Source organism: Pristiophorus japonicus, chromosome 1 (genome assembly GCF_044704955.1).
Source record: "Pristiophorus japonicus isolate sPriJap1 chromosome 1, sPriJap1.hap1, whole genome shotgun sequence".
In the NCBI taxonomy this organism is placed as follows: Eukaryota; Metazoa; Chordata; class Chondrichthyes; family Pristiophoridae; genus Pristiophorus; species Pristiophorus japonicus.
The window spans coordinates 171,016,145-171,029,153 of record NC_091977.1 but is presented as its reverse complement, the minus strand read 5'-3'; the positions used below and the strand labels follow the sequence as shown (position 1 = coordinate 171,029,153).

At 41.9% G+C, this 13,009-nt stretch overlaps 1 protein-coding gene across 1 annotated transcript in view; it reads right to left on the bottom strand.

The window, feature by feature from the left end:
* kiaa0825 (KIAA0825 ortholog) overlaps nucleotides 1-13,009 on the bottom strand; it is a 769,133-nt gene that overhangs the window by 398,535 nt on the left and 357,589 nt on the right. The window contains exons 18-19 of the mRNA XM_070884909.1: nucleotides 10,904-11,059; nucleotides 1,423-1,517 (exon numbers count right to left, since the gene is read on the bottom strand). Of these exons, the coding sequence (XP_070741010.1) occupies nucleotides 1,423-1,517; nucleotides 10,904-11,059 (251 nt within the window). The remainder of the gene's footprint in view (nucleotides 1-1,422; nucleotides 1,518-10,903; nucleotides 11,060-13,009) is intronic.

The window sequence follows — 13,009 nt, the reverse complement described above, 5'->3', positions numbered from 1 at the left end:
AGTTTAATGGTCACCATTACTGATACTAGATTTTTATTTCAGATTTATTTAATTAATTTAAATTCCAAATTTGCCATGGTAGTCTCTGGATCAATAGTCCAGGCCTCTACTAGTTCAGTAATATAACCACTATGCTACCGTTCCCATTTATATGGTCATAACATTACAATCGAATGTCAGATGTTTATTAAAGTGGTAAATCAAATAACTCAAAGCAACTTGAACTTGCAGAATCTTGGCCTTCATTCTTTCTTTCTATGCTTAAAGAACTTCTTTCTATGCAATGGTTTTCAAAGGTCAGCAAGTGGAACAGTGTTCTCAAGTGGCATTATCCATTATGAGATGCAAGGATCTTTTTGGTGAAATTTATTACTTTCAGTTTCTCCTGGGCCCATCTGTGCAAGTCATGAAAACTCACAGGAATTCATCGAGTCTTTTCCAAACCACTTCACCTAGGAGATTATTTTGTTTTGCCTCCAGGGTTTCTTTGTTTTCTCCATTGGATATGAATATGTTCTTTGGTCCCAAAAAGCTGACTTTTTTGCTTGAGGAATTTAAGTTTATATCCATCTTATGAGTCAAAAATATTTGTAACACTATCATAGCTCCCATGGTGATTTCCTCTACAGAATCTTCAGTAGGTTTCCTCTTTAACACAATAACATTCCCAATCATTTGTGTTATCTTTTTGACAGCCTAATACAAAATACAATGTGCAACATTCCTCAATCAAGGGAAGGACACTGCCGCTTTTCAAAAAAGAAACTCAGCTGTATTACTACTAAATTTCCACCAGGATTAGTACTAATGCCAGGAAAAGGGAAAATCAAGCCTTATGAATTTTTAGAACTTTGTGAGTATAGTAGAAACAGATGGTAAAATTAATTTTACTACAGACGCAAATCAAATGATTATCTTCCTTTAGATACCATCCATGATATACTGTACATTGTATGAAAAGAAAAGAATGCAATATTGATGATAAAATGTCAGCAAACTACAAACTGAGCAAATCAGAGACTAAGCACCCATTCCAAGTAAAATGGAAAGAGAGAACACAAAACATATAAGCATGTTTAGATTAATTAGTGTGTTTAGATTAATGTAAAATAAAGAACAGAGAGCAAAATTAAAATCCTGGGCAAGAAATGTATCCAAGAAAATAATTTTGAAATCGTATATTTTTCTAGAGTTCCTTAATTAAAACATGAATTGACAACCTAAATACAAAAAAAACAGAGCATAAATGCATTTTTGCAAAGATTATGTTGCTGAATCATGTTTTTATGATCAGATTTATGAAATAGTTTTGCTGCACAAATCACACAAGCATTTATTTCTTGGAGAAACGCCACATGAGGATGTATAATAAAATAACGTACAAACTGAACATGACAGTCAGTTCTGAAAAGAAGCTATTACCTGTTTGCGAGCAGCGCCCTGAAGGTCAATTGACTCAGTCCCAGATTACTATGCAGCACTTTTGACCAATCCCATTTCCACTCAGTTATAGCTGACTGTTGATAAATGAAAATAAGGTGTTGTTAGTTATTAATCAGAGTTAATATGATCAGTAAATTACAGCTCCAGCTGTGATGGACTAAATAAGAAGGAGGGGGTCTTGAACAAGGGCTGAGACAGAAAATATCAATCATGCACACAGAAGAGGTTTTTATTCCAATAAGATGACAATTAATTTAAAAATTCATTTGGGAATGTAGTCATTAGTTATAAAAAGCTAAATCAATTTTTGTTGTTGCTGTTCTTTCAGGCCACAATACTATTTTCCCACCCACTTTAAAAGGCAGTCTCTATGAGGTTTTTTTAAGGTCACTGCAATTTATGCAAGGACGTTTGTGGACATACTTTTTAAAAATAGCAAAACAAAAAAAACCTTCTGGAAAGGTTGGGCTCAACAGCAATGATTACATGCAAATTAACTGATCTATGAGTCCAGAGAGGAGTCACACTCAAACGGAATGTGAATCGAACAATTTATGCTGCAGTGTTGTAGCCATTTGAACATAGCTCCTCTATGGGAGTGCAGGATTAATGAATTTACCCGATTGTACTTCCAACAGAAATCTGCACTCACAAAAACAAAATGTTAAAAAATAGAGTCCTGAGAATCCTCGGCCCTGCTTTGTTGGTGTAGGTGCAGAGGAGCAGGTGCTAGTGACCATTTCTGACATCACCAGTATGGGCACATCTTGGGCATCTGCTACAGGCCAGTTAGCCTGACATCAGTCGTCGGGAAAATACTGGAATCCATTGTTAAGGAAGTGGTATCAGGGCACTTAGAAAATCATAACATGATTAGGCAGAGTCAACATGGTTTTATGAAAGCGAAATTGGGTTTGATAAATTTCTTAGAGTTTTTTGAGGATGTAACAAGCAGGGTAGATAAAGGGAAACCAGTGGATGTAATATATTTGCATTTCCAAAAGGCATTCGATAATGTGCCACATAAAAGGTTATTACACAAGATAGGGGCTCATGGGATTGGAGGTAATGTATTAGCATGGATAGAGGATTGGTTAATGGACAGAAAGCAGACGAGGAATAATCGGGTCTTTTTTAGGTTGGCAGGCTGTAACTAGTGGGGTGCCACAAGGATCAGTGCTGCGGTCTCAGCTATTTACAATCTATATTAATGACCTAGATGAAGAGACCGAGTGTAATTATCCAAGTTTGCTAACGATACAAAGCTAGGTGAGACAGGAAGCTGTGAGGAGAACACAAAGTGTCTGCAATGGAATATAGATAGACTAAGTGAGTGGGCAGTAAGGTGGAAGATGGAGTATAATGTAGGGAAAGGTGAGGTTATTCACTTTGGTAGGAAGAATAGAAAAACAGAATATTTTTTAAATGGTGAGAAATTTTCAAATGTTGGTGTTCAGAGAGATTTCAGTGCCCTCATGCAAGAAACACAGAAAGCTAGTATGCAAGTACAACAAGCAATAAGTAAGGCAAATGGCATATTGGCCTTTATTGCAAGGGGATTGGAGTATAAAAGTAAGGAAATTGTACAGGGCCTTGGTGAGACCACACCTGGAATACTGTGCACAGTTTTCATCTCCTTATCTAAAGAAGGATATACTTGCCTTGGAGGCGGTGCAACAAAGGTTTACTAGATTGATTCCTGGGAGGAGAGGGCTGTCCTACGAGGAGAGATTGTGTAGAATGGGCCTATACTCTCTGGAGTTTAGAAGGATTGGAGGTGATCTCATTGAAACATACAAAATTCTGAAGAGGGTTGACAGGTTAGATACGTTTCCCCTGGATGACGTGTCTAGAACGAGGGGGCATAGTCTCAGGATAAAGGGTCGGCCATTTAAGACACACGAGGAGGAATTTCTTCACCATGAGGATTGTGAATCTTTGGAATTCTCTGCCCCAGAGGGCTGTGGATGCTGAGTCTTTGAGTATATTCAAGGCTGCAATAGATAGATATTTGAATTCTAAGGGAATCAAGGGATATGGAGGGCGGGAAAGTGGAGTTGACGTCGATGATCAGCCATGATCTTATTGAATGGCGGAGCAGGCTCGAGGGGCCGTATGGCCTACTGCTGCTCTTATTTCTTATGAGTCAAGGAGGAGGGGGAAATAGGCGAAGAGGAAATGTGGTGCCAGTGGCTGCTTGGGGGGGGGGGGGGGTTGCTGACGGGTGCCTCCAAAGGTGCAGGCTTCCAGGATGATAAGCCCCATTATAAAGGAGAGCTGATCAAAACTTTAAATTACTCCGTATCAGAAGTCTTTTGAGTCACGATCCTTGCAGTGAAACCCCAGTGAACTTAACTTCCACCTCTTAACTGAGCTAAAGTTGCGAAAGTAAACGTTGGTCCCTTAGAGGATGAAACTGGGGAATTAATAATGGAAACAGGGAAATGGCAGAGACTTTGAACAAATGTTTTGTATCGGTCTTCACGGTAGAAGACACTAAAAGCATCCCAATAATAATAGAAAATCAAGGGGCTATAGGGAGGGGGGATCTTAAAACAATCACTACCACGAGAGAAAAAGTACTAGGCAAACTAATGGGACTGAAGGTTGACAAGTCCCCTGGGCCTGATGGCCTGCATCCCCTAGGGTTTTAAAAGAAGTGGCTGCAGAGATAGTAGATGCATTGGTTGTAATCTACCAAAAATCCCTGGATTCTGGAGAGATCCCAGCAGATTGGAAAACCGCAAATGTAATGCCCCTATTCAAGAAAGGGGGGAGACAGAAAGCAGGAAACTATAAACCAGTTAGCCTAACATCTATCATTGGGAAAATGCTGGAGACCTTTATTAAGGAAGTAGTAGCAGGACATTTAGAAAATCATAATACAATCAAGCAGAGTCAGCATGGTCGTACAAAAGGGAAAAATCATGTTTGACACTTTGGCTAGAGTTCTTTGAGGATGTAACTAGCAGGGCGGATAAAAGGGAACCAGTAGATGTATTGTATTTGGATTTCCAGGAGGCATTCGATAAGGTGCCACTTAAAAGGTTACTGCATAAGATAAGAGCTCACGGTGTTGGGGATAATATATTAGCATGGATAGAGGATTGGCTAACTAACAGAAAACAGAGAGTTGGGATAAATGGGTCATTTTCAGGTTGGCCAACTGTAACTAGTGGGGTGCCACAGGGATCAGTGCTGGGGCCTCAACTATTTACAATCGATATTAATGGCTTGGATGAAGGGACCGAGTGTAATAGAGCCAAATTTGCTGATGATACAAAGATAGGTGGGAAAGAAAGTTGTAAAGAGGACACAAAGAATCTTTAGTTAGTTAGAATGGTCATTAGCTTGGATGATGTGGAATCTATATGGGTAGAACTGCAGAACACCAAAGGGCAAAAAACGTTAGTGGGAGTTGTGTACAGACCTCCAAACAGTAGTAGTAATGTTGGGGAGGGCATCAAACAGGAAATTAGGGGTGCATGCAATAAGGGTGCAGCAGTTATAATGGGTGACTTTAATATGCACATAGATTGGGCTAACCAAACTGTAAGCAATACGGTGGAGGAGGATTTCCTGGAGTGCATAAGGGATGGTTTTCTAGACCAATATGTCGAGGAACCAACTGGGGGGGAGGCCATCTTAGACTGGGTGTTGTGTAATGAGAGAGGATTAATGAGCAATACCGTTGTGCGACGCCCCTTGGGGAAGAGTGACCATAATATGGTGGAATTCTGCATTAGGATGGAGAATGAAACAGTTAATTCAGAGACCATGGTCCAGAACTTAAAGAAGGGTAACTTTGAAGGTATGAGGCGTGAATTAGCTAGGATTGATTGGCGAATGATACTTAAGGGGTTGACTGTGGATGGGCAATGGCAGACATTTAGAGAACATGGATGAACTACAACAATTGTACATTCCTGTCTGTCGTAAAAATAAAAAAGGGAAGGTGGATCAACCGTGGCTATCAAGGGAAATCAGGGATAATATTAAAGCCAAGGAAGTGGCATACAAATTGGCCAGAAATAGCAGTGAACCTGGAGACTGGGAGAAATTTAGAACTCAGCAGAGGAGGACAAAGGGTTTGATTAGGGCAGGGAAAATGGAGTACGAGAAGAAGCTTGCAGGGAACATTAAGACGGATTGCAAAAGTTTCCATAGATATGTAAAGAGAAAAAGGTTAGTAAAGACAAACGTAGGTCCCCTGCAGTCAGAATCAGGGGAAGTCATAACGGGGAACAAAGAAATGGTGGACCAATTGAATAAGTACTTTGGTTCGGTATTCACTGAGGAGGACACTAACAACCTTCCGGATATAAGAGGGGTCAGAGGGTCTAGTAAGAAGGAGGAACTGAGGGAAATCCTTATTAGTCGGGAAATTGTGTTGGGGAAATTAATGGGATTGAAGGCTGATAAATCCCCAGGGCCTGATGGTCTGCATCCCAGAGTACCTAAGGAGGTGGCCTTGGAAATAGCGGATGCATTGACAGTCATTTTCCAACATTCCATTGACTCTGGATCAGTTCCTATCGAGTGGAGGGTAGCCAATGTAACCCCACTTTTTAAAAAAGGAGGGAGAGAGAAAACAGAGAATTATAGACTGGTAAGCCTGACATCGGTAGTGGGTAAGATGATGGAATCAATTATTAAGGATGTCATAGCAGCGCATTTGGAAAGATGATAGGTCCAAGTCAGCATGGATTTGTGAAAGGGAAATCATGCTTGACAAATCTTCTAGAATTTTTTGAGGATGTTTCCAGTAGAGTGGACAAGGGAGAACCAGTTGATGTGGTATATTTGGACTTTCAGAAGGCTTTCGACAAGGTCCCATACAAGAGATTAATGTGCAAAGTTAAAGCACATGGGATTGGGGGTAGTGTGCTGACATGGATTGAGAACTGGTTGTCAGACAGGAAGCAAAGAGTAGGAGTAAATGGGTACTTTTCAGAATGGCAGGCGGTAACTAGTGGGGTACCGCAAGGTTCTGTGCTGGGGCCCCAGCTGTTTACACTGTACATTAATGATTTAGATGAGGGGATTAAATGTAGTATCTCCAAATTTGCGGATGACACTAAGTTAGGTGGCAGTGTGAGCTGCAAGGAGGATGCTATGAGCCTGCAGAGCAACTTGGATCAGTTAGGTGAGTGGGCAAATGCATGGCAGATGAAGTATAATGTGGATAAATGTGAGGTTATCCACTTTGGTGGTAAAAACAGAGAGACAGACTATTATCTGAATGGTGACAGATTAGGAAAAGGGGAGGTGCAACGAGACCTGGGTGTCATGGTACATCAGTCGTTGAAGGTTGGCATGCAGGTACAGCAGGCGGTTAAGAAAGCAAATGGCATGTTGTATTCAGTGGAGTTCAGAAGAATGAGAGGGGACCTCATAGAAACGTTTAAAATTCTGATGGGTTTAGACAGGTTAGATGCAGGAAGAATGTTCCCAATGTTGGGGAAGTCCAGAACCAGGGGTCACAGTCTAAGGATAAGGGGTAAGCCATTTAGGACCGAGATGCGGAGGAACTTCTTCACCCAGAGAGTGGTGAACCTGTGGAATTCTCTACCACAGAAAGTTGTTGAGGCCAATTCACTAAATATATTCAAAAAGGAGTTAGATGAGGTCCTTACTGCTAGGGGGATCAAGGGGTATGGCGAGAAAGCAGGAATGGGGTACTGAAGTTGAATGTTCAGCCATGAACTCATTGAATGGCGGTGCAGGCTAGAAGGGCCGAATGGCCTACTCCTGCACCTATTTTCTATGTTTCTATGTTTCTATGTTTCATAGCGAGGGGATTTGAGTACAGGGGCAGGGAGGTGTTGCTACAGTTGTACAGGGCATTGGTGAGGCCACACCTGGAGTATTGTGTACAGTTTTGGTCTCCTAACCTGAGGAAGGACATTCTTGCTATTGAGGGAGTGCAGCGAAGGTTCACCAGACTGACTCCCTGGATGGCGGGACTGACCTATCAAGAAAGATTGGATCAACTGGGCTTGTATTCAGTGGAGTTCAGAAGAATGAGAGGGGACCTCATAGAAACGTTTAAAATTCTGATGGGTTTAGACAGGTTAGATGCAGGAAGAATGTTCCCAATGTTGGGGAAGTCCAGAACCAGGGGTCACAGTCTAAGGATAAGGGGTAAGCCATTTAGGATGGAGATGAGGAGGAACCTCTTCACCCAGAGAGTGGTGAACCTGTGGAATTCTCTACCACAGAAAGTTGTTGAGGCCAATTCAATAAATATATTCAATAAAGAGTTAGATGTAGTTCTTACTACTAAGGGGATCAAGGGGTATGGTGAGAAAGCAGGAATGAGGTACTGAAGTTGCATGTTCAGCCATGAACTCATTGAATGGCGGTGCAGGCTAGAAGGGCCGAATGGCCTACTCCTGCACCTATTTTCTATGTTTCTATGTTTCTAATCTGCAAAAGGATATAACGACAGATTAAGTGAGTGGTCAAGAATTTGGCAGATGGACAATAAGTGGGAAAATGTGAGGTTATCAACTTTGGTAGGAAGAATAAAAAAGCAAATTATTGTTTAAACGTGGAGAGATTACAAAATGCTGCGGTACAGAGGGATCTGGGGGTCCTTGTACATGAAACACAAAAAGTTAGCATGCAGGTACAGTAAGTAATTAGGACGGCAAATGGAATGTTGGCCTTTATTGCAAGGGGGATGGAGTATACAAGTGGGGTAGTCTTGTTACAACTGTACAGTGCTTTGGTGAGACCATACCTGGAGTACTGCGTACAGTTTTGGTCTCCTTATTTAAGGATGGATATACTTGCGTTGGAGGCAGTTCAGAGAAGGTTCACTAGATTGATTCCTGAGATGAAGGAGTTGTCTTATTAAGAAAAGTTGAGCAGATTGGGCCTATACTCATTGGAGTTGAGAAGAATGAGAAGTGATCTTATTGAAATGTATAAGATTCTGAGGGGGCTTGACAGGGTAGATGCAGAGAGGATGTTTTGCCTCATGGGGTAATCTAGAACTAGGGGGCATAGTTTCAGAATAAGGGGTCACCATTTAAAACTAAGATGAAGAGGAATTTCTTCTCTCAGAGGGTTGCGAATCTTTGGAATTCTCTACTCCAGAGAGCTATTGAGGCTGGGTCATTGACTATATTTAAGGTGAAGACAGACAGATTTTTGAATGATAGGGGAGTCAAGGATTATGGGGAGCGGGCAGGAAAGTGGAGTTGAGGCCAAGATCAGATCAGCCATGATCTTATTGGATAGCAGAGCAGTCTCGAGAGGCCAAATGTCCTACTCCTATTTCTATGTTCTTATGTTCACGCAATATCTAGGTCATAGCCAACACTGAGGAATTTCCTGATGTGGGAAATCCTTACCCTCAGCCCTGCACTCTTCAAAGCCTTGGGTCTTATTTGGGGAAAGCGGAGGTTTCACCTGTGCCCAACTCTGTCTGAAGTCAACAGCCTCTGCTGGGACTCAGCGTATCCTAGTCCAATTCACATCAATGTGACATGCTAGATATGTGCCCTAGTCTTGTCACAGATAGTTTGTTAGTGTATTCATATATTGAAAAAAATTACTAAGTTACAAACTGTTACAAATTTGGCTCCATACCACAGGTACAAAACAGTTCATAGTTATTAATTTGCATTCCCAGATTGCTAGTTACAAATGCTGCCAAGCCACTGTTGGAAATGAGTTCAGTTAGTTCCAGCTCACTAAATGCCACACAGAGGCAGAATTTGCACACTATAGATGGTGTGCCTCTCTGCAAATGCATCGCCTCTCATCTGATGACAGAATTATATTAATGGCTGCCAAGGAGGAGTCCTGAGCTCAAACCAACCATCCTCCTGGTTGAAGGAGGTTGTATGTTGGCAAGCACTCCTGTGGATAATGGGAGGAAAGGAGGAGCTTAATTGGAAAATGCAAATTCAGTAAATAATAATTTTCAAATTTAATTTGGAAAAATCTAAACAGAATGTAATGAATTTAAAAAATAAAACAGCTGAATACAAGTCAGCAGTAAAAGCAAATAAATAATCAAGTATAAGAAAAGGAAATATAGTTTAATACTAATTTACATAGGCTTTACAAAAGCAAAATACTGGAAAGCTGAAAGAAAAAATGAAAATGCTGGAAATACTCAACATGTCAGACAGCATCTGTGGAGAGAGAAACAGAGTTAACATGTTGGGTCGATGGCCTTTTGTCAGAACTCTGATGAAAAGTCATCAACCTGACACATTAACTCGGTTTCTCTCTCCACAGATGCTGCCTTACATAGGCTTTAATTCTCTGCTTTCAAATAATAGAAAATGGAAGTTGAATGGTGTTGATGAGCACTGAGCACCAATAGGCATGACTGTGGAGTAGGAAGGATGCAAATTAGATTACCTACTCCATTTATTTCCTGTGTGGAGAGATATTGGGAGGAGGATACGTTGGGGCCGAAATTCAGTTGCGCAAGAAAGCTGGTGCACCAATGATTTTTTTCTCTGTACTTATCGCATGGATCCATGATGCGGTCGGAAGAGCGATTATCAGGACTTTGAAATTAAGTCCCAGAGGAAATGTGTCATACTGGGGCCAGGCCATAGACTCAAAGGCAGGCTGAGAAGGATGAATATGGGTTGGACCGGGACTCCGGCGGTGTCAATCAACGGCGGAGTAGTGGTGACGTCACAGCGCACGTGCGTCACCACGCTCTCTCCCCTCCGTTAAAGGGGAGAGAATCTGGTCATTCTCGATCTTCGGCCACTAGGCCACAGGGAGGGTTTCGGCCAGGCCAGTGGCCTGGCACCCAAGAAGGAGTGCCAGGCTGCCCGTTGGCTGCCCGTTGTCGGGAAGTCGGCCGGCAAAAATAAACACATCGCGGCAGCATCAGTGGGCCCTCCCCTTGAAGGGCCGCCGCGCTGCCGGGCCGCATTCAGTGCGGAGAAAGCTGTCGGGGGCACCGCGCGGCGGGGCAATGAGCTTTTGACCAGAATTTAGGTCAGTTCATTTTTAAGCTGAGGGAAAACAGCGGTGCGCATTCTGATGACGCGCTTGCGGTGGTCATCATGATCGGGCGGACTCGGGACCAGGCCGAAAAATCCCCGACCTGAATTTCGGTTGGGGCGGCCATTTGACGACAAAGCGGCGGCCATGGGATTCCGCCGAATGGCCGCCGCAAACGGACAGTTACAGGTCTCTTTGAGACCCTGAAGTTCAGCCCTGTCATCTCTTTACAGAGTGGAAAGAAAATTGGGAGGTGCATCCTGTTTAGATAGTACTTCATGTCCCTTTGAGGATAGCTAAAAGGGCTGACGTCAGAGGTTCGTGAGCAGATGTGGCACCAGAGTCCAGGTAGACTTGAGGCAAAAAAAGATATAGCAAGAAAATCACAAATATATAAAAAAACATTGTTAAAATAATTAATAAGAAACCAATAAAAATTATGCATGCTTTGACTGTACTGTTATTGTACATTTACCTGGTTAAAATTACCAGAGCCAATATGCTTAAAAATATGCAAAGGGTTAAACGTCAAAGGCTGCTGAAAACACTGCAAAGTAGGTTGCCAAGGCTTCTGTGAGGCTCCTTCTTCATCTGAAGAATGTTGCGAATAAATTTGTCCCTTCAACCAATCCTAAAGGTGAAAAAGAGAAGATATTAATTTTGAACCAAAAAATAGTGAATGAATGCACTGACAGGGTATTAGTATTAGTGGTTTATTTCCAAATGCTTTTCAAAGCTTTTTTAAAATTCCGGTAAATGAAGTATTCAAATATAACTTTATAGGCATTCTAGTATCACTGTTGCCAGCAAGTGCAAAACAGCTCCTTAGCCTTCACAGAGAAGAAAAATAACAGACTTTAAACTTTTGCATTCAGGTTTTCCTTAGAAGCTATCACAATATATTCCTTTTGATCCCTTAAATTAAAGCCACAACCACAATGCTATCAAATGTGCTAGAATTGGCCAGAAAAAGGACATAAGAACATAAGAAATAGGAGCAGGTATAGGCCATCTGGCCCCTCGAGCCTGCTCCGCCAATCAATAAGAACATGGCTGATCTGATCTTGGCCTCAACTCCACTTCTCTGCCCTTGTCCCATAACCTTTGATTCCCTTATCCTTCAAAAATCTGTCTATCTCCACCTTAAATATATTCAATGACCCAGCCTCCACAGTTCTCTGGTGTAGAGAATTCGAAAGATTCACGACTCTCTCAAAGAAGAAATTCTTCCTCATTTCCGTTTTAAATGGGCGACCGACCCCTTATTCGGAATCTATGCCACCTAGTTCTAGATTCCCCCACGAGAGGAAACATCCTCTCTGCATCTACCCTGTCAAGTCCCCTCAGAATCTTATACGTTTCAGTAAGATCACATCTCAGTCTTCTAAACTCCAATGAGTATAGGCCCAACCTGCTCAACCTTTCTTCATATGACAACCCCTTCATCTCAGGAATCAACCTTGTCAACCTGCCCTAAGCTGCCTCCAATGCAAATATATCCTTACTTAAATAGGGAGACCAATACTGTACTCAGTACTCCAGATGTGGACTCACCAACGGCCTGTACAGTTGTAGCAGGACTTCCTTATTTTTTACTCCATTCCCCTTGCAATAAAGGCCAACATTCCATTTGCTTTCCTAATTACTTGCTGTTCCTGCATGCTAACTTTTTGAGTTCCCTCTGTACTGCAGCATTTTGCTCACCATTTAAATAATAAATTGCTTTTTTATTTTTCCTACCAAAGTGGATAACCTCACATTTTCCCACATTATACTCCATCTGCCAAACTTTTGCCCACTCACTTAGCCTGTTTATATCCCTTTGCAGATTCTTTGCGTCCTCCTCATAACTTACCTTCCCACTTATCTGTGTATCATCAGCAAATTTGGCTACATTACACTCAGTCCCTTCATCCAAGTCATTAATATAGATTGTAAATAGTTGAGGCCCCAGCATGATCCCTGTGGCACCCCACTAGTTACAGTTTGCCAACCTGAAAATGACCCATTTATCCCAATCTTCTATCCATGCTAATATATTACTCCCAACCCTATGAGCTCTTATCTTGTGCAGTAACTGTTTATGTGGCACCTTATCAAATGCCATCTGGAAATCCAAATACATGACATCTACTGGTTCCCCTTGATCCACCCTGCACGTCAGTTTAACATCTGTTGTGTGGAAAATGCTTGAAGCTATCATTAAGGAAGAAATAGCGGGACATCTAGATAGGAATAGTGCAATCAAGCAGACGCAACATGGATTCATGAAGGGGAAATCATGTTTAACTAATTTACTGGAATTCTTTGAGGATATAACGAGCATGGTGGATAGAGGTGTACCGATGGATGTGGTGTATTTAGATTTCCAAAAGGCATTTGATAAGGTGCCACACAAAAGGTTACTGCAGAAGATAAAGATACGCGGAGTCAGAGGAAATGTATTAACATGGATAGAGAATTGGCTGGCGAACAGAAAGTAGAGAGTCGGGATAAATGGGTCCTTTTCGGGTTGGAAATCGGTGGTTAGTGGTGTGCCACAGGGATCGGTGCTGGGACCACAACTGTTTACAATATACAT